The sequence below is a fragment of the Grus americana genome, chromosome 2 (genome assembly GCF_028858705.1).
Source record: "Grus americana isolate bGruAme1 chromosome 2, bGruAme1.mat, whole genome shotgun sequence".
Lineage (NCBI taxonomy): Eukaryota > Metazoa > Chordata > Aves > Gruiformes > Gruidae > Grus > Grus americana.
This window is the reverse complement of record NC_072853.1, coordinates 147462448-147483478: the sequence shown is the minus strand read 5'-3', so window position 1 is coordinate 147483478 and position 21031 is coordinate 147462448. Positions and strand designations below refer to the sequence as shown.

The 21031-nt window shown below is 37.4% G+C and overlaps 1 protein-coding gene across 1 annotated transcript in view; it reads right to left on the bottom strand.

Moving 5' to 3' along the window:
* Positions 1-1476, bottom strand: part of MALRD1 (MAM and LDL receptor class A domain containing 1) — a 280047-nt gene extending 278571 nt beyond the window's left edge. The window contains exon 1 of the mRNA XM_054818588.1: positions 1188-1476. Coding sequence (XP_054674563.1) covers positions 1188-1350 — 163 coding nt within the window. The 5' untranslated portion in view covers positions 1351-1476. The remainder of the gene's footprint in view (positions 1-1187) is intronic.
* Positions 1477-21031: the final 19555 nt, after the last annotated feature.

The following is a 21031-nucleotide window of genomic DNA, read 5'->3' as shown; positions in this document are numbered from 1 at the left end:
ATAACTTCCAGCCACTGGCATTTAATACATTTTAATACAGCACAAAAAAGTTACAAAATGTACTGGTATCCAATACAGTCTTAGCAATTGTCTTATTTTCAGAGGAACAAACCCCAAGTATCCTAGAGGAGATTCTAGACTCCTGTTCCAAACACATACCTGCATGCCTGGATGAAACAGGGAGACATATTGGAAGAAGAAAAAGCCCACGTATCTGGGCACACAGACAGAATTTGCGGGATTCAGATTTAAGTTACTGTTCTTTCTCCTAGATTTCATCTGAATGCACTGATCACTAACATGCTGTAATTAACATTTTTCAGCACGCACAGAAACACTCAGGTTCATCTAAAGACCATCTATTTTGAATTTAAAGCCAAAGCTCCAAACCCCAACAAATATAGTAGCTTCCTTTGTTGCACAGTGAGTGGAAGAACTTAGATAAGCTTTTAGTTAAAATTAGAATTTTTGATAAATCTAAGCTCTTCCTCACACTCCAGAACAAAGATCCTCAAAGAGCAGGACTATATTATCCATCATATGAAATCATTTGCAGCCTGATTTTGTGTTACAGTGTTCTGAAATAGTAGATTTCTGATGCAAGTTTACTCAGACTGTAGCAGTTAAAATTCACTCTCACTGCTTAGATCTTTCCTTTAAGGGAAACAGCAGCAACCATATTCATAACCTCTGAATCTAACAAAGATTAAGCTAGGACTATCAGTTCATGATTTCAAGAAAATGTTTCCCCCTTGCCTAACCTAGAAAGAGAAAAAAAAAAAAAAAAAAAAGAGGAAAAAACCCCTGCTGTTGCTTATGCCTTGATTTAGGTATTTTGGATCATACCTGAATTTCAGCAAAAACTTTGACTATGAATTAAGAAAAAAAAAAAAAAAGTAATGCATGTTAAAGCACCATTGAATTTTAAGTGGATGAAGAAACACTTGCTTTGCTGCATAATATCTGTATGGAGATCTGTGAAAGAGTTGCACTGTATAGAGGTTGAAAAATATGCAGGAAAAAATCAGATTGGAGCAGGAAGAAACTGTCTTAGAAAATCAGATGAAGAGGGTGAAGAAAAAATATTTCCTGAGTATTTTTGTAACATTAACCCCCCCAGTTCTCTCTCCTGCCATGTTCAGTTATCTAACCGTATCACACTTACGATGAAGTCCACTGAGACTTACCTTGTTTCTCATCACTGGTCCCTCCAGACTGGTTGGTGAAAATGCACAGTTCCCCAGATGGAGCAGAGGAGCCATCACCCCACCGGCATTCGCCTCCTGTAGATGACTGAGTATCTACCAGAGCAAAGCAATATAATGCACAGAAGAATATGAATCTGTTCATGGGCTATGCTACTATCCAAGCTTTCACTTGGAAAAGAATTACTCTGTCTAGTATTTGTCATGAAAAGTCTTTGAAAAAGCTGTATTTATACACATCTCTCTGAAAGATATTTTTAGATCCTCACTTTCCAAATCTGCAGCTTAAGGGAAATATGGCTTCTGTGAAGCAGTGACTTTCAACCTGGTGTGCCTTTGGATAATATTTAACTGAATTATAACATTGTTTTATGACTAAAAAAATTTGGTGCATGCTGTGCAAGTCAAGCGTATATCATTAACTTACTGATTGGATTCGTTGCCTGATAGCTTGCAAATATATTAGATAAGAAAGTAACAGGACAACTGAGTAGAATTACTAAGTGACCAACATTCATAAAGATCTCTCTTCTCTCAGAAGTTGGCAAATGCTTACAAACTTATGAAGAGTTTTTGCATCAAATGTAGAAAACAGTTGAGAAATTCAAAGTTGATTTTGCCTCAAAGGGATTGTGAGTAACTGATCTAGGGAAAGAATTTTCAGAGCCTGTAGACGTATGATGCTAACAGTTGAAGGTGGTATCTATATATATATTTTTATATATATATATTTATTATTTACTTGGGCTACAATTGTAGATAATGCCTGAATTACTTCAGAGTACCTGGTTGTTAATGGAAACCTATCTGCAACTACAATTTGCATAAATGCATGAATGGGCTGGCTATTAGCAAATACTTTTGAAATTACTAGCTTCCTGTATTTTCCAGAAAAAAAATCATATTTTGTATGATACTACTAGTGTTTCCCAAGGTTAGGAAAAATACCTAGGATCCTGTATCTGAATTCTTATGAACAGCGAGCAATATGATCATACAAACAAGAACAATCAGAATTCATCAAAATAACAATAACAAGCTGCCTCTCAGTGCAGAAATCCATCTTTAGGGGAAACCACCATCAGTATTAACCTCAAATATATCGCCCTCCCAACTTATTCAGTTTCTATCCAGGGTTGTTTAGTAATAGATATAAACGTGTGTATGTCCCTAATTTGCATAATGACTTGCTCTGAAATAATGCATTTAGAAGAAAAAGCATCTAGTCAGAAGTGACATAACAGTTCCTTATTAAGCTGTCAAGAAGAGTATTTGTGTTGCGTGAATAGATTTACAGAGCGTTACACGGCAAGCCCATCAGGGCTCGCCCAGCAGAGATGGGCATTACTAAAGCATCCTCGTACAAAAAACTCTGTCAGTACACGAGACGGAAGTTGTTGCTCTGACTTACAATCCCTTTGATGCAAAATCAACTTTGAATTTCTCAGCTATATTTCACTGAAACACAGCAGTTCTGACGAAACTTTTACATGAATGAATTGAGGATCTTCACATTGAAGGGGAGGAGTGAGGAGAGATATCCAGCCAGTCTAAAAAGCCAACCTTGTAAGAGAGGATTAAATCAACTTGTTTTGTTCAGCCTAGCAACAAAAGAAAACAGGGAAATTATATTAATGGAGTACTTTAAGTACTTTAGATTCCCCAAACCCAGGGGAAGGAGAGATAGTAGCAAAAGGAGATGATGTCTGCAAAAGTTAGATAGTATTAGCCCAAGGCAAATGACTGAAAACTAGACAAAATTAGGCTGACAATTGCTTAAACCTGACACTCCTTCAAGAGAAATAGCGGGATGTAAAACCATGTAACTACTTTTATGACAGAGCTGTTTTCCTTTATTGAAAGGATCATACAATTGCCCAAGTGGCAGCTTGCAATAAGTAGCTGATGCCAGCAGCTCTGGAGATTTCTTCACCTGTATATTTCCCAAGATCAAATAACTGGAATGTGCATACCACTGTGCATCCCTCTGATTTGCCCATTGGCCCCGGTGAGCAGAGTTAAGGCATACCTCTACAACTAAAGTATGCTGATCAGGAAGCACAAGTGCTATAGTATCTACAAAGAGAAACAGACAACCTATGTCTGGAGACATCAGTCATTGCAGATCCGTATTTTCATAATTTAAGAAATCTCTTGTCAGGGTACAAAGACTACTACTCCAACATTGCCTGAAGGCTAACAGTCCAAGGTCTGATGCAACTTCCTATTATCTCCAACACCAGAGGCAGACATATGTTCATTGTAATAAAGGTTTCGGTTCTGCCTAGAAAGCATTTTCCAGCTGATTTAGTTCAACTCCACCCTTTTCATCACTATCCTTCTTTGGACATCATTTTACGTGCTTCATTTTAACGCTTTGGACTCAGGCCATAGAGTTGATTGGAAAACCTCCTGAAGAAAAGCAGAACTACTAATAAATTAATTAAGAGTTAATTTATATATATATCTCTCTCTCTCTCTCAGAGTTTTTCAAGAACGTGTATCATTGAATTGCTTACTTCCTTTCCGCAAGTACAGCTCAGATTAGAAGCTTTATATATAAAGAAATGTATTCCATATAATATGTCATATTAATACATTTGTAAAGGCTTACATGTTTTATGGTATTCAGCTGCTTTGTTTTCCAGTCTATTTTCTCCAACATACAACATTTCATTTTATTCCTTCTTTCTCCTACATCTTCTAAACCTCCTCCTCACACTGTTGTAATTTACAGTGACAAATTTTCCCGGTCTTTCAGCTCTCTCCCGTTTTATTAAAACTTCTGCTGCAATAATCTGAGCTGGTTTGCTCTGTCTGTAGCATAAAATCTGTATACCAGCTCTGTGACTAGAAGAGTAATTTTTAGCAGAAACTGGTATCCATTTCCATTTTTATTATGCTCTAAAACATTAATAAGAAGCAAAATTGCATAACCCAAAGAAGTCAGAATCAACATAAGATCTGTCATGAGTGGAAATAGATGAAAAATGTATCAAATATTCAGAAAGCATTTAGGGTGTTATCCAAGGATTTTTAGTGAAGAAAAAAATGGTATTTCAGTGAAGATCTAACAAAAAAAGTACAAAACCAAAGAAAAGTTATCTTTTTTGTGAGCGTGTGGTTACGTACAAGTAGGGAGAGTTTCTTGACAAGTGCAACAAGTCAGCCCTCTTCTCAATTGACAGGAAGAACAACACAATTTTTCATAGCTCTGAGAAACATATAAATAGGGACAGAAAGACAACTCAGAAGCAAGTCTTGCAGGGAAAGTCAAAAGGACAAACATTTGAAGTACTGAACTGCAAGCACCCTGAAAGAAGAAAGAATCAAGATCTAGAAAAAGGAGAAGCAGAGAGAGAATGAAGATGTATAAACCAGTAAAAATATGCAGGATGTCAGAAAAGCAGAAGGATGGGCTATAATCAAATGGGGTTTTTTTGAAAGCAGTAGAGAAATTTTGCAGAGAAATTAGAAACCGGAAGGAGAACAAGCAGAGCCAGGTACTATATCTATTTTGAAAGTTAGTTTAGCAAACAAGCAGTTCTCAAAAGAGAGAAAAATGTTAAAATAAAAAACTGCTTCAATTTACATCAAAGCTAGATTTATCTGGCTTAGCCTAATTAATTTCATTCAAGCCAAGAAAAGATTGCCTTTTCAGACTTTCCACTGGTTTAAATAAATCTGTTGAAAAAGTTATAGATATTTAATCTAGGATTTTTAAAAGATAAGTCTTATAAAGAAGTCCAAACAGGCTCTGAAATAGGACCAGAAATTTTTTGCATTTTTAAGTCCATTTTTCATGTAAACAGAAAGTTATCTGCTTAAGCAGAAAATGGATTGCAGTTAGCAATTCTCCATTAAGTTTTTGTAGAGCCAGTTGTTACCAACACATGAAACAGAGGAAAGAACTCAAAAAAGTGGGATATTAGCTTCACCGTCTGCAAACCGTGTTCAAATTTTGCTGCCACTGCTGACCTTCTTTCAGAGGAAAGACTTACAGAATAGAAAACAGTCACATCTTCAGAGAAATTGAAAGTTCATTAACTTTAATAGCAAGATTATATTTTTATATGTGATCAGGGTAGGGAGCATTACAGCAGCAGTGTACATACCTTTATCATATATCTCATTTTCTCCTAAACTACACTTTCAGTAAACATCATTAATGTTAATACAAAGAATCCTTCAAATTTATGTATACAAGAACAATTTTATCTGATCATTAGGAAAATCATCAAAATCATATTTTTGAAATAATTCACAGCTGTTCAGCCAAGACTTCCTTTTGAGAACCCCCTCCCAGAGCTATGCTGTTCATATTATCATGACTGCTCTAGTTTTTAATTGTCAGATCGGAACTGCATGACTTCTGCAAAGTAGAAGAAAGGCAAACAACGGCAGTAACCCCAAACTGACCAGTTTTTAACAAGAATTGACAGAATTCTTTACTTTGATGTGAAAGGCAATAATTGCATACCATCTGTTTCCAGTTAAGTGGCACTAATTCAATAGTTAACTTGAAAGAGGACTAAGATATTAATACATTTGATTAAAAACGATTCTGGGTAAGTTTTCTTACCACTGATCTCCATTTGCTAAAAGAAATTAGTAGAATCAATTGAGAGGTTAAAACCAAACAATATATTGATAAGTGTACAGCATGAACACCACCGTTAAAACTAGTGAAGGAAAAAGCCCATAATATTAACGCATGATGTGATGAACTAGTTAAAATCAGGTCAAAGTCCTAGATCATTACAGATTGAAATAAAATAACATTTCAGGAAAATTTTTGGTAGCATAATTTCTATCTGTGTAATGACAGACCATGTCACATTCAAAAAGAGATGACAGATGCAGATAGAAGGGAAAGGAAAGAGAAGAAAATAATCAAGGGGAGATATGAAAGACTAATCTGATCCCAATGTGTACTTGTGTACCATGTGCTAAAATTTGTTCCTGCACCTAGAGTTTGGAGGGGAAAAAATTTTCAATTCTGAACAGTCAAGAGCTCAGTAGAACTGCTCTTCTCTCCCACCCCCATAGAGGGGAAACACCAAAAGTGCTTCTAATCCGTAAAACAATATCCTATTATAAGAGAAAACCATAAACTGGAATAAGATAACTCTGATCAGGCAAAAAATGTTTCTACCCCTTGTGTACTTCAGAGAAATTAGAGGTTGGAGCAAGAGCAGAATAATTATTTTCTCAGCATTTGTTTTCCGGTCCAACAACTTCCAATAGCTTTCAGCACATACCACTCCCACATAGTCTTCTCCATGTCAGCCGGAAAGTCTTTCTTCCATCACATCAATCTACCAAGCATTTTGGTTTTCTCTGCTATAAAGCAGGAACTCCCTGCTCCTCTAAGCCCTCTTCAGCTGTAACTAATTTATCAAGTAGCAGTGGCTCACAGGAACAGAGCTGTGTGTGAAACTCCTGGTGCTCAGGACCTGATGCACTGTGTGACACAAACCATTACATCACATGACTACATGAATTTTGCAAGGTGTTTACCTCAAGCTAGCTCCAGTCTGGTCCCAAGGACTGAACACCCATCAGTGGCCAAGGTGTACTAGGTGTGCTCCTGGAGCTCATCTTCTGCTCTAGTCCAACACAAAGGTATCCATTTCACAGTTACCATGGCTGCTCTGCTTTAGGTCACGCAGTGAGCAGCAATAGTTGGGACATTTCTTTCAATAAGGCACCCCTTGCTGCAACCAAAAATGCTAATGTGCTGAGCATGCTTAATGGCTCTCAGAACAAGACCTGGTCTTCTCCTCACCCCCGAAAAATATAAATAGGTCTAGTTTTCTTCTAAAGTTTGGAGAGAAAATATATTATAAAGATTAAACTGGAGCCATATTAAACAGTTTTGCTATCCATCACAACTGTATACTTTGGAAGATTCATCTATCCTAACCTTAGTTGCTCAAGACTTAGCCAATGACCAAAGGCTTTGCAGCAGTAGAAGCAGACAAACACCTTCCCAGGGCAAATCACCCAAAGACCTCTATCTCCAAGTGAAAGAACTCCTTTAGAGGTGCTTGGTATTTTCCATCAGCAATATAACAATCTTACTCCTTGGTATCACTTCTAGGTATGCAAGTGAGGGCAAATAAATCTTTCCCATGGTTTGTCTGCCTGTTTCTGTCTGTCAACACATAACATTAGTTAGAAAAAAACCAGCAAGATCAGAGAGAAATGTGGAAGAAAGCGATCTCCCTGGGCTTATCTCCCATAACCGCAGCAGAATCAGCATAGCCCAGAGTTGTGACTGCAGCAATATTCATCTTTAGTCCTGAAACATATCCATGTGCCCAAGAACTGGAAATAAGGCTGTTAAGACCTAGAGGGAGTCTCAAGAGAACATATACCTTAGTAACTAGATTAAAAATAAAGAAATTTATCCACCAGGCTTTCCCATGTTATTGATTTTGGCTTTAAGACATCTCTGACATGACACTGCTCCTGAGGGTTTCTCAGTAGTCATGCTTGTTCCACACATTTCGTGAAGTTATCCCAAACAAAAGGTACAGGAAGTATATTCTTACAAATCTTTCTCATCTGTAAACAAATAAGTGATCTGAAAACTGCTGAATTGCTCTGATACCTTCTGATAAATAAGACTAAAAGAAACTAATATTAGCAAGTAACTTTTCTCCACCAATTTTAAGTCGACCTTCAATATAAGGGCAATATCTTGATACACAAAGAAATAGTATTTCCCTAAAAGTAATGGAGGGATATTTTCCAGTTTTTCAAAGAGATTAAATGAAAAGGTGACATTCTCAACAGATAACAGCTCCTTCAAAACATACTTCTAGTGCAATTAATGTGAAGTTGAACGTTATGCAATAAAGGTACATGCATGGTTTGGGAAGAGTCCTAGAAATTAAAGTACTTGGGAGATTAATGATAGAAGCTTAACACTTACACAATGAAATTGTGTAAAACTCAGAGTGTGTGCTTCATTTGGAAAAAATTTAATTAAAATAAACCACAGGGTCATTTTGTGCTGTCTCATCAAAGCAGCTTTATCTTAAGTCTAAAATGCTTAGTTTTGCTTAAATTAACACAGACAACACTAGAAACTGTATTTAGAGTAACCACTTTTCAATTGGAACCATGTAATACTAATAGCAATTTCACATTTTAAGGAACTGTAGGAAATACTATGTCATTTTTTGTTTTAGTTATTTAATATTCTACCACCACAACAAAAAAAGCCCACCACATCTTAAAAAAAAAAAAAATCATTTAGGTCTAGTGATTCATTTAAACCTAAAATCTAAGCTAAATTAATATGAATCTCAGTCTAGATGGATTAGCAAGTTCATGTGAAATGTAATACATTCCCATAAATCATCAGAAGATATTAGCAAATGTGATATTTCTTCCTTACTTACATTCTTTCTTTACTGGTTCTAACCTCTTGTTAACGTTGCTTTGTACTTCGAGTGATCTTGCTTACAGTGAAAGATCATGTATGGGGTCTGGCTGAGATGGAGTTATTTTTCCCCATAGCAACCCTCACAGTGCTGGGCATTGGTAGTGAGCAAGGTGTTGGTAACACACCAGGGTTTTGGCTACTCCTGAGCGGTGCTGGCACACATCAAGGCTGTCTCTCCAACATCCCCTCTCAGAAGTAGGTTGGGGATGGGCAAGATCTTGGGAGGGGACACAGCCAGGACAGCTGACCCCAACCGACCAAAGGGATATTCCATACCATGTGATGTCTGCTCAGCAATAAAAGCTGAGAGAAAGGAGGGGCATTTGTTATTTGTGATGTTTGTCTTCCAGAGCAACCGCTCTGTGTACTGAAGCCCTGCTTCCTGGCAAGTGGCTGGACATCACCTGCTGATGGGAAGCAGCAAATAAATCTTTTGGTTTTCCTTTGCTTCCACATGCGGTCTTTCGCTTGACTAAACTGCCCTTATCTTGACCCACAAGTGGGTTTTTCCATCTTATTTTCTGCCTCCCTGTCCTGCTGAGGAGGCGAGTGATAGAGTGAGCCAAAGTCAACCCACCACAGATCATCAATGAGATAAGAAAAAAAAAAAAGAAGCAAAACAAACAAACAAAACCCTTGCTCTACTCTTCCTAAGAGGGCTGCCACTAAGGGACAGTAATTTTTCCACTAATCTAAAAACTCTCATAGAGCAGCAGCTGTAGGCATAGCTTAGAAGGACCTTGAAGCTGTTCCAAATGATATTTCTAGAGCCACCTCAGATACAGAATGAATCAGAAACACCCCCATGCCACTATTCCCATCTCACAATCAGAAAAAGCACCCACAGAGCTCCTGATTACTTCTAGGAAAGGGCATGGAGCTAGCAGGCTGGATGAGCCCCATACAGCTGGAGGAAACATATTATTCTCCCCAACCACAGCCTAGAAGTCCCAAATACCTTAGTCTAGCATGCAGCCTCCAGATCTTCCTGAATCCTTACTCTTCCTCTGGAGTCCTTGCCCTGCCTGCTGCTTTTGCCCAGGTGATGCATCATGTAGTGATCCACTACACCTGCATTAAAGCAAACAGCTTGCAGCTACTGTCTTAGAAAAAACGTCATGGTCTTATCTACAAGCCACCTAGAAAATTGATAGATTTTCTTTTCTTGTGAAAACTTGAAGTCTCAGAGTACCAATACCAGAGAAGTTGCCATAGCAAGGGTCTACCATCATGGGGGTGGTCCTCCTGCAGCAAGCAAAACTACTTCCATAGCTGCTTTGAATGTAGTTGCAGTGTATCAAAAACTGAGATAAAAAAGAAATGTTTTCTCATCTCATCCACTCCTCTATGAGATGCACCACACATTGTCAGACTGCAGCTGACAAAGGTGTGATTGAGGTTTTAGATCGCCAAACGTTTGTTTCCAAAATTTAGCATGGTTGCTGTTTTTCACAGTTATGTATTGCCTACCATCAGCAGCAATAGTTTTCGGTCCTTATCAGACTTATTGGATGTGTCTGTTGAATTACAACGTTTAAAATGAATGTAATGGTTATATATAATGACAGGTTATTTCAAGTATGGCAACAAACTTTTTATTACTTTTTCTTACTGATTTAAAATTCTGAACAGCTGCAATGAATTAGGTATTTACCACATCAAAAAGACAACTCATATGAGTGAACAAATTCCTACTTTTTTTTTTTAACTATATAAGCAGCAGTTCCATTAAACAACTCTAATGAAGATTTTAGCTGAACGTTATCAAAACATTCTGGAACAATTTGAGTCTTGAGAAGTTCTAAGTTAGACCAAAAATTTCCCTGAACTGATAACTGTTTATAGGTCCACTACACTAAAGAGAGAAATTGTTCCACCCACTCCAGTGGCTGTATTTCAGTATCAAGTAACTTAAATCTGAAATATATGAAACTGTTACACTCAAAATTTTGCAAGAGTAATAGAAAAACACATAAATATGGAGCTAGGAATTTTTAACAGTTCAATTTCTGTTTTAATAGTCCAAATTTTCTAAGAAAATCCTCATTAATGCAATTGAGGTACACGACCTTCCAGGTGCCTCCCTTTTCTTCCTTTCATGTGCATCTCTACAAAGGTCCTCTGGGTCCTAACATCAGCAGTTTCAATCTCCCTCAAGAAGAATGGGGGAGTATTGAGACAAGTCATCAGCAACCCGAAGTCTTCTCCAGGAGGACAATTATACCCTTTCACAGGCATAATTCAGAGTCTTCATCTTTGGTCTAGGATACATTTGGGTCTAATTTAGCAAGTTTTCTTGCAAGAGCTTTCCTCCTTCTCCTTGGTTCCCAGGCAAAGTTTGAAAGTCACCCAATGCCTCCCTCATCCTCAGCTGAAATAAAGGGCTATCATTTCTCAGACCTTTGCTGTAGATAATTATCACAGAGCTTATGCTTAAATGGACTAGGCTACAGTGATTTGGCCACTAGAAAATTGATTAATGAGCCTTCTGCTTGTCTTTTTAAGGCCAAAAGCCTCACTAACTGCAATCAAGGAAATGTGAGAACTCCAGATAATACTGAAGCAATTTCAGCATAACCTTCATAGGAGATAAAATCAGACATCACATAGTAATCAACATCAAAAGATGGTTTCTGGACAGTAATCAGAGCTCTACCCTAAACAGTTAATCTTCAAAGATTGGTAAATGGATATTAATTGATTTAATGCCTATTAAAATTCTAGTTTGGAAAGCAAATTCCCAAGACACAATAATTAAATGATAGGACATCCATCACTGCAAGAAAATTACATTTTTAGCATGAATTATGTAGAAAAGAGGTAACTCATTAAAGTATACTTGTATAAGTTAATATCAGGTAAAGTTACAGGTGTGGAGTAGGTAGAAACCCAGTATAATGTTTTACAAGCAGCTAGAAATTACTTTATAACAAGCAGTTAATTATTTTCTATATACATGGAAAATACCACACATTACAGTTCATCTTCAATATTCTACTAATATTAGAAGAAACAGCTACTAATGGCAATTCAGTTTAAAAAAAACAATCTAATGACAAGATCATAGAAAAAAAAAAAAGAGATTAAATGACCAGTAAATTCAGACTGGTCTGTAAATATATACCTATGTCCTATACAAGCTTTCATTAAAATTAAGTTTTAATGATGGAAGTTTTCAATCAACAATAAAGGTTAGAAAAAGTATCATCACCTTTCCAAAGAAGCAGAGCATACCCAAGTACCATGGTGAACATTTACCTTACTGATTTCCACTTCACACATGGGAACAAGAAGTTTGCAATGTCACTGAATCAGATTCTCAAGAGATTTAAAATGTCAACGCTCCTTTAGATTTTTGCCAGTTTGCTTCAGGCTTTATCACTCTTCAATTGCTCCATTCTTCTGCTGAGGCTGTTGCCAGCAGAGATGCCAGTTTTAGCTGTAGTCATTTCTGAGGCATAAACCATGGACAGGGTTGACACAGCTGACCCACTCCGTGGGAGACAAGCAAACAGCAACTGACAGGTACTAATGAATTCCAGCCCCTGGTGGCACAGATGAAATGTTCACAGCAACACATGCAGATACGTGTTGAGAAAGTAGGTAGCATAACAGTTTGCGTTACAAACCTACCAGTGCAAATCTGCAGCGTGGCTGGATGAAAGGTATGTAATAACATCAACCAGATAAAATTAGGAACTTCATTTCTACTTGGAACCCAAAGAATTTTTGAATAAATAACTCCAAATCAAAGGGGTCAACTCTGAACCTAACGTAGAATGATTGGCAGGAAATGAGAACAAATGTCTGGATAAAGCCAGGTCCTGCAGGTGGCTGGACGCAGGTGCAGGAAGTATCTTTGACAGAGATTAGACGTCTCTTTTAGGTTGTCCCTTGCACGCAACCTTCTAGCAAGTGGATCACTGACACGATAACTACACTGTCAGCATTATAACCCTTCCCAGGAGGAAAACCAGGCCACACTGAAGGAATAATACCTACCAAAGTCTAGAAAGACAGTTTGGAGGCACACAACAAACCGCAATTATCCAGCTGTCTTCTAACACTGTATCAGAAGGTCCTATACCCTCACATCTCCTTCTCTACAATACACTGTGTGAAATGAGTGCTCTGAACCTTTTTGTACAGGAAAAGAGCACCTCTGACAAGTGGTAAAGAAACTCCTTTTTCTCAGATTTCTTTTTGCCATTATGACATTTTAGTGACAAAGGCCTTCCAGTGAAAAGTCAGAGAGACCATGGCAATGATTAGTGTTTGCCCAGAGGTGTCCAGGCTGGTGGATGCAGGTGCAGGCGCATCTGGACAAACAAGCATAGAGACAATTCACAGCAGCTTGGCATTGTGCTTGTGCCCTCAGGGTGGACAATGCCTTCTTAACTGAGAAGACTGCTGGCAGGGCACGTGGAGCCCCGGGGCTCTGGCTGCAGCTGGCGTGCAGCTGATTACACAGGTGCTCCACAAATGAGAGAGACCAGTATTGGGAAAAGAGGCCACCAGAGTCGCCCGTTCTCTGGGACCCATTGGCTCCACATCAGCTTGGGAAATCTCAGCCTTGAGCACTGGGAGAAGCTTGGGCAGAAGGGGCAGCCAATCTGCCAGACTGCTCGCTAATCCTTCTTGCCCTGCCAGCATGGTGAGAGGGATGAAGGACAGTGCTGAGCTCCATGGTGGAGACAAGCTCCTCAGCAGCCGGCCCAGAGCTGGGACTCAGCCGCTGCCACGCCTGAGCGTTGAACCACTTTTCCTTAATAATCTCTGTAACCTCGACAGAGAAATGCACAAGAGACAGGTCAACAGAGGTTTCATTTGGTCATGCATTCACCTTTCCAGAAGTCATGAACTTTTTTAGATTAGAACACATATCCCTCCTAAATATTTTTTATGGAAGTTATGAACTTACAAAAAATGCTTGTGAATATTAGTGAAGCCTTTGAAATTCTGAAGATAGTAATAATAAATGTTATTTCACTGCTCAGATGTCTATGCTGCTGATGTGGTGAGACTGATTTGAATTACACATACAAAAAAAAAAAATCAAAATACTCTGTTATTAAAAACTCAAGGAGATTTGTTACAGATGAAAAAATGTGGAACCAAATGTGGAACACACTACACCAAAGTGTCTAATTTTGTACATTTTGATTTTTACCTGTCTTTCCACGACAGCTGCAGGGGATCACCTGAACCGGAAACCGGGGTAGAAGGAGCCAGCAGTGAAGAATATGGAGAACAGCCAGGGACGTTCAAAAGGAGAAACTCCCTGAAAAGTGATAGGAACAAAGCATCACCAGGGAGTGTGAGCCTAAGTGAGATAGACATTAGATTTTAAATTAATAGCTGAAACAGACTTTATCTTAAAATTTTAAGTCCTAGCAAGATAAAAAAGCAGTGAACAAAAAACTATTCATCCCAAAGGAAGCTAGAAACTGTGGTGGTTTGCATCAAATACGATACCTCCTATTCTAGCATAGGAACTCTGAGGAGGTTTTGAAGATGGGAATTTAAGTGGAAACTTTTGTCTTGCTCTCTGGTGATAAATTATGTTCTGACAGTGTAATTAACAGCTGTAGAAATCAATTTTCTCTGGAATTTTTAAGAATAAACCAAAGTCAAATCCTGCTGGCAACATCAAACTAGCCCCCAGTTTAGAGCTTAATTTTGTATTTAGTTTTATTTGATGGAACTGGTTTCCCAGGGCTTAATAGAACAGGATTTTTTTTTTTTTTTTTTTTTTTGTGAGAAAACATACTTTGTTTGTTAGGAGGAGGGTGGAATATGAGGTGCTTGTTTCTAACAGCTGATTTGTGACTTTTAAGAAACTAAAATCCTGAGTATCCCCATATACAAAAGGAACATAATGATTTTTATTACTGATGCACAACTGCTGGATGAAATTATTGTGGACAGTCAGACCAGATGATCAGAAAGGGAGGGAGAGGGGATTTTAAAAGTCAGAGAGAGTGACAGAAAATAAAGCTAAGTCTGGAAAGACAGCCTTAGAACAAAACTTCATGAAACAAATAATAAATTGGACCAGAAATGTGCCAGAGTGGACAAACAGATTGGGTAAGAGTTGCTACATTAGAGTTCCATACAAATATCCAAGCAAGTAAATTGAAACTAGTTATTTAAGCAACAGAAGAAAACCCATCTCTGCTAGCAGATCCACCACTAAAGGGCATAATGTCAGAATTCTCAGTGCTGCAATCTGCAGTTAATTTAATTTGTTAGCAGAATTACTTTCTGAAATTTTAAATAATACTGTGACAAGCCTCCCACAGTCACTCACAGCTAAAAACACTTACAAACTGAAAGCACTGTGCAGCAAAATGAAAACAAATCTGTCACCACACAGAAGTATACACATCTCCAAAGCAACAGAAATGGCCCTTTATCCAAATAGTGTGTTAGCAACACTAGTTAATAGTTTGTTAGCACAACACTAAGTTAATCTTTGGTTCAGTTCACTTTTGAAAAAAAATAATTAGGATCGTTGTTGAGCCAGACTTTCCTAAATTTAAATCCCATTTGGTTTTGGAGTGGGAAAAGCAGGGACAGCAAGTTGTTGCACAGCTGCCTCTGCTAGGAAAAACAATCCTTTCTCTTTGTTTTCTTAAATATGTATGAAAGAGGATGGGTGAGAAAGTGTAACATTCCTTTCTCATACATCACTAACAAAGTCAGTCTCCAGGATTTTCACCTTCTCTTCACAGGCTGGCATCTATTTTAAAGACTATACTTTCTCCAAGTTTTTGTCCAGGTCTGGTACCAGAACACCCGAAAAAGAGAATGCAAGGGAAAACATGAAGAGAGAACTACATAACTCATAGCTACAGCTCCTATGCCACCTTGAGCACAAACAGGGGTATCAGCAGGAATACACAGTATATGCAAGTACGTAAAAGTTACCCACAGGAGGTAAACATCAGGCTTGTGGAGGATGGAGTGGGTGTTAGCTAGAAATAACGTGCCTGTGCATATGTGTGGATGTATATGTTCACATAGTGTAACACTGGGAACACTTAGATTCCCAGATTCGCTCCTGAACATGAACTTTGTTTGAAGTTAAGGCTGCTAGTGGAAGAAGTCCTACCACATGGACAGGCTTTCAGATCAAAAGAGAAGATCTGGATGAAATACACGCAGTTAAAGGACCTTTCTCACGATTCTGTAGAAAAACAAGGTCTTGCAGTTCCATCTCAGTGTAACGCTGAGAAAGCTGAACCAACTCCTCTCCCACCCACAGAACAGAAATTTCAATAAAATTAAGTGGAATTAAGATATAAACTTAATTATAACAATAAAAATTAAGCTTTAAAGCCAAAAGAAGTGTTCTTTTAATTACTGACGGTAAGTAAAATACAAATGAATGTGGCACAAATTGGAAAACCATTCACTGTGTAATAGAAGCTCCAAATAGGCTTATAGTTGGAAAGTAAATGAGCTGAAAAAGAAAGAACAAATGCACTGGGAATGCTGTTTTTCATATTACGCATTGTGTGAATCTGAAGAGATCCCACTGTACTGGCTTTTTCACTTCAGTTTAGATGGAAATGTACTGGCTTAATAGAGAAACACATTTGCATTTAATTTCTTAACATTTCTAAGCATTTAAGAATATTAAATCCATTTCCTTGCCAGAAGTACTAAAAAAATACATATTTCATTGTCAAAATCATATACCCAGCATTACAATAATAATTTTTCCCAGGCTCATTAATCTCCAGGTACAGAAGATATATTTGTTTTAAATATTAAATAACTTGTTTATTTTACTGAGAACTGAAGTGAAAGAATAAACATGAAAAAGAAATTTAATCCTGGTTGGATCTGACTTTAAGAACATATTACATTTTAACTTTCTATAAAATTAAAGCATTTTTATGAGTAACAAGAAACCCAAAATGAATACACGTGCCAGCATCCTCTACCTCCTCAGCCGATACTTAGGACAAGCTTCAAAGCCCATTCAGCCAAGGGAAATCCGATGGGTTGCCCTAGGGGGCCCAGATGATGTCAGTCAAATGACATTGATAACCGTTATTTTAGATCCAATTCTTCATATTTCTAAAAAAAATGAGAATTCTTGTTTCTCTGAATAGACCATGAGTCAAGTACAGAAGGATGGTTTGTTAACACCCAGTGTAAGACTCCTTCATCCAGGACTTTATCTAAAACTTCTCCCAAGGTTTCTCTCAGGCCCATGTTCCCAATCTTTGTTCTCGCTGTGGCTTTGATTTTCACTGCCATATCCTCAATTTTTCCGCTTTCTCTCAGTCACATTCACCTCCCAAGAGAGGGACAGCCAGCTGCTTTCTTGGTGCACATGTGGTTTAATTTGTCTGAGTTTTGGATAGTACCAGCACTTTACATGAAGTTTTTTTGGTTTAGCAACCTGATCACATGAAATAGCTAATGTTTTGTTTCCTCTACCATAATGAAGAGCTATTTCATTCACAGTGGCAACAAGTTTTAACTCAACACCTACAATTCATAAAATTCATACAAGTGGAAGCACTAACTGGCTTTCAATTGCTCTGCCCACCTGCTTTGACTGCCAGTGGTGGTGGTAGAGCTTAGTCGTGTTAAGTATGGCTTATGTCATTGTGTCCGTTCCAGGCATAATATAGATAACCGGCTGACGGTAGGTTTAGCACAGGTGATTTGATATCTTTGAAGTTTTCCTGAGTACTTTTATTAGTAGGATTTTGCCAGGTATATAATTATTTGTAAAACAAAATAAAGTCTTGATTGATCTCCTTAGATTTGTACTAACACAGTGCTAAACTTTGAATTGCAGAAATAATTTTTTTATTTTAGTTATTCAAATTGATGTTTTATCTTGTCATCTGCTCCTGACAAAGAAAGATCCTTTATTATATCTCAAATTTTTATAGCTCCTTTTTGTTGAATATGTTGTACGTATGATATTATTATCTTGAGTTTTTAAGAGAGCTTTTTACTTCTTTTTTTTTTAATAAAATATAAAAAGATGGGGAAACATTTTTTCTGTGTGTGTCTGTGACACAAAACAGACAGGCTGTCATTTGTATGGATATTTTTACAGCATTGCCATATCACTTTTTGACCTAGAATCTCCACATGCTTAATTCAGGATGGACACAGCAAGAAAGAATGGCTGTCAGTTTCTTGCTGTTTTGTTTCAATGAATGAATTTGCTTATGCAAGATTACTGATGAAAAGCTAAGATACAGGAATGGATCTGGGGTTTGGTCCTGAAAATGGTTAAAACACTGCTCAACTTTCTTCTCACATTTCTTCTGAAAGACATGAAACAATTTTCTGAGCCGAACTGAAAAAATCATTCAGCTATTCAAAAATATCACACTTTTTGGTTAGTGATTTTTCTGCTGTCTAGTATATGGAAAGTCAGCTCACATTCACTTGATGCTTTCATTGTCAGGGTACAGGAGCACACTGGCCCAAACAGAATTTTATTCTGATGCACTGATGCAGTCCTATGCTTTGTAATAGCAATGAGCATTATAGACAAAAGAAAAGAAAGGAAAAAAAAAAAAAAAGGAGCAGCTGTGGAGTAAGGTAATTTTTTTAATTGATGGATGTCAAATTATGCTAAGAAAGCATAATTTATGCCTTCCATAGCCATAAACATTAAACCATAAGCATTAAACCTGCAGAGTCAAAACAATACTCTGTCCTCAAATACATCAAATTTTAAAGAGCAGCTTCCCTAATAGTTGTACATACGCCACATATGAATCCTCCTCCAGGAACTGCAACATGTGTAAAAGGGAGGAGACCAAATCTTGTCCTGATTTACAATAAAGTTAAGCAAAGGCAGGCAGTATAGCAGGACAAATCTGATGTCATCACTGTTTTGAAGGAATGACAATCACTCTTTTGCTGCTCATCACATTCTTGAAAATGCATTAATTAGTAAATTAGATTTACTATTTTGTTACATAATGTGACAAACTTGACACTGACTGTGAAGTAATTGTGGATATTTATTTAGGAAATAGAGAAGAATACATTTTTCCCCTTCTCTATAGGAAACAAAAATTCTGTTCTACTTCCATCCCACTTGCAATAATTTGACTATGTTGGTTTTGGCTGGGGTAGAGTTAATTTTGTTCATAGTAGCTAGTATGTGGCTGTTTTGGATTTGTGCTAGAAACAGTGTTGATGACACAGGGATGTTTTAGCTATTGCTGAGCAGTGCTTACACAGAGCCAAGGCCTTTGCTGCTTCTCACACCACCCCACCAGCCAGTGGGCTGGGGGTGCACAGGGAGTTGGGAGGGGACACAGTTGGGACAGCTGACCCCAGCTGACCACAGGGATAGTCCATACCATATGACATCACGCTCAGTATCTAAAGCTGGGGGAAGAACAAGGAAGAGGGAGACGTTTGGAGCGATGGCGTTTGTCTTCCCGAGTCGCCATTACGCATGACGGAGCCCTGCTTTCCTGGAGATGGCTGAACACCTGCCTGCCCGTGGGAAGTGGTGAATGAATTCCTTGTCTTATTTTGCTTGCGTGCATGGCTTTTGCTTTACCTATTAAACTGTCTTTATCTCAACTCACGAGTTTTCTCACTTTTACTCTTCTGATTCTCTTCCCCATAGTGCTGAGGGGAGAGCGAGCAAGTGGCTGTGTGGTGATTAGTTACCAGCTGGAGTTAAACCGCAACATTAATTAAGATACAAAATAGAACAGATATTTCTGTTTAAATTTTGACTATGGTTTATTCCTTCTACTTACAGTATTCTTTCTACTTTTCCCTTTGTGTTAACTTTGTGTTAACTTACCATGCTTAAAATGATAGGGTCTTTTAAGATGATGACATCTCCAGCAGCTTAGATTCAGTATATCAAGTTCATGGACAGGAAGAAAACTCCAAATGCAGTATTGAAAAATATATTGATAAATATATCTCATCAGCAAGTCAAACTCAGATATGGAAGTAATTAGCTGTGTCTGAAGAATGAGTTTTCTGCCTTCAAGGAAATAACAAATGTTGCATAGAATTTGCATACAGTATATGATATATGGTAATTTCTCTGTAAACAGATGTGTTTTCAGCTTTGATTTACTGTCATCACTAAATGATAAGGATGTGCATGAATACTGATATGACGGTATTAAATTATTCATTTACTAGAGAAAGGTAGAAGAGATATAGAGAAAGGAAATGGTCTTACATTCATTGAAAGAACTCTTCTCTTTGATGAGGGGTTAAGTAGATAGAGAAATAACTTGTTGCTGAAAAAGAAGGTAGGAAACTCACACAGAAGATTTTAAAATAATGTGGACACGAGTGCTCAAAACAAAGTAGGGATGATACTGGTTGAATGGAAACTGAGGGAAAGGCTACTCATGGTTTCAGAAGTGTTGTACAGAGAATGCACCTTCTTTTTGTAGCCTTATTTAATAACCTTTTTATTTCTAACAAATTTTCAAACACTTCTACTATATCTAAGAACATTTTTACATGAGCAAGTAAAAATATTGCACCTTATATCTTAGGCACAGAAATGTTTAAGGAAGTATTTTAAGTCTGAGCAAACCTTTGTACCTAAATCTATGGACAGACATGTAATTCACAGCAGACTGAATTTCATGAATGCTGATCACCCTCATATTCATTAGAGTTAGCCAGAATTAGAAGTATTTAGGAGTTCTGACATCAAATTATTCATATTTCTGTACCTAAATGCAGAATGTATGCATTATATCCAAAATATCAAAGTTAATAAATTCCTTGTGAAGCAAAACAGGGGCAAATGGGTGAAATTGAAGAGCTCATGTTGAGCATACCGGTCTGGAGGTCCATCTTAAAAAATGTATTCTCTTAGTTGCTTCATGAGATATAAGGACTGTGTTTACAGAACTCAGGGGCTCTCCCTTGTAATGTCCTGCCTGACATATTTTTAAAATTATGTCCTGTTATGGTTGCTTGCATTGGATAATGCTGATTCCACTGAATTTGAAGACAAATTTCCCATAGAGTTCACTGAAGTACAGGGGTTCATCCCTTTCATTAAGAAAACTGTTTCTGGAAGGGAAGAGAGAATCAACTGAGATTTTTGAATTATTCAGTTCTAAAAGTAAGTTTAAAGTTCTAATATGAACTTTATTCTTTTTCTCATAACTCTTAAAAATTATTTTTCAGTTCTAGAAATATGCTTATGTAGTCAGCTCTTGACATGGAAAACTTACTAATCTACAAAAAAGAAAACTAAGCTTGAATTTTTAAAACCATTAAAAAAATGATTCATTCCAAGGGAGGTTAAAGAAAAACTTCAGAGAAAAAAATGACATTATGCTTTACCTTTGAAATTTTTGTATACAGCCATAACCCATGA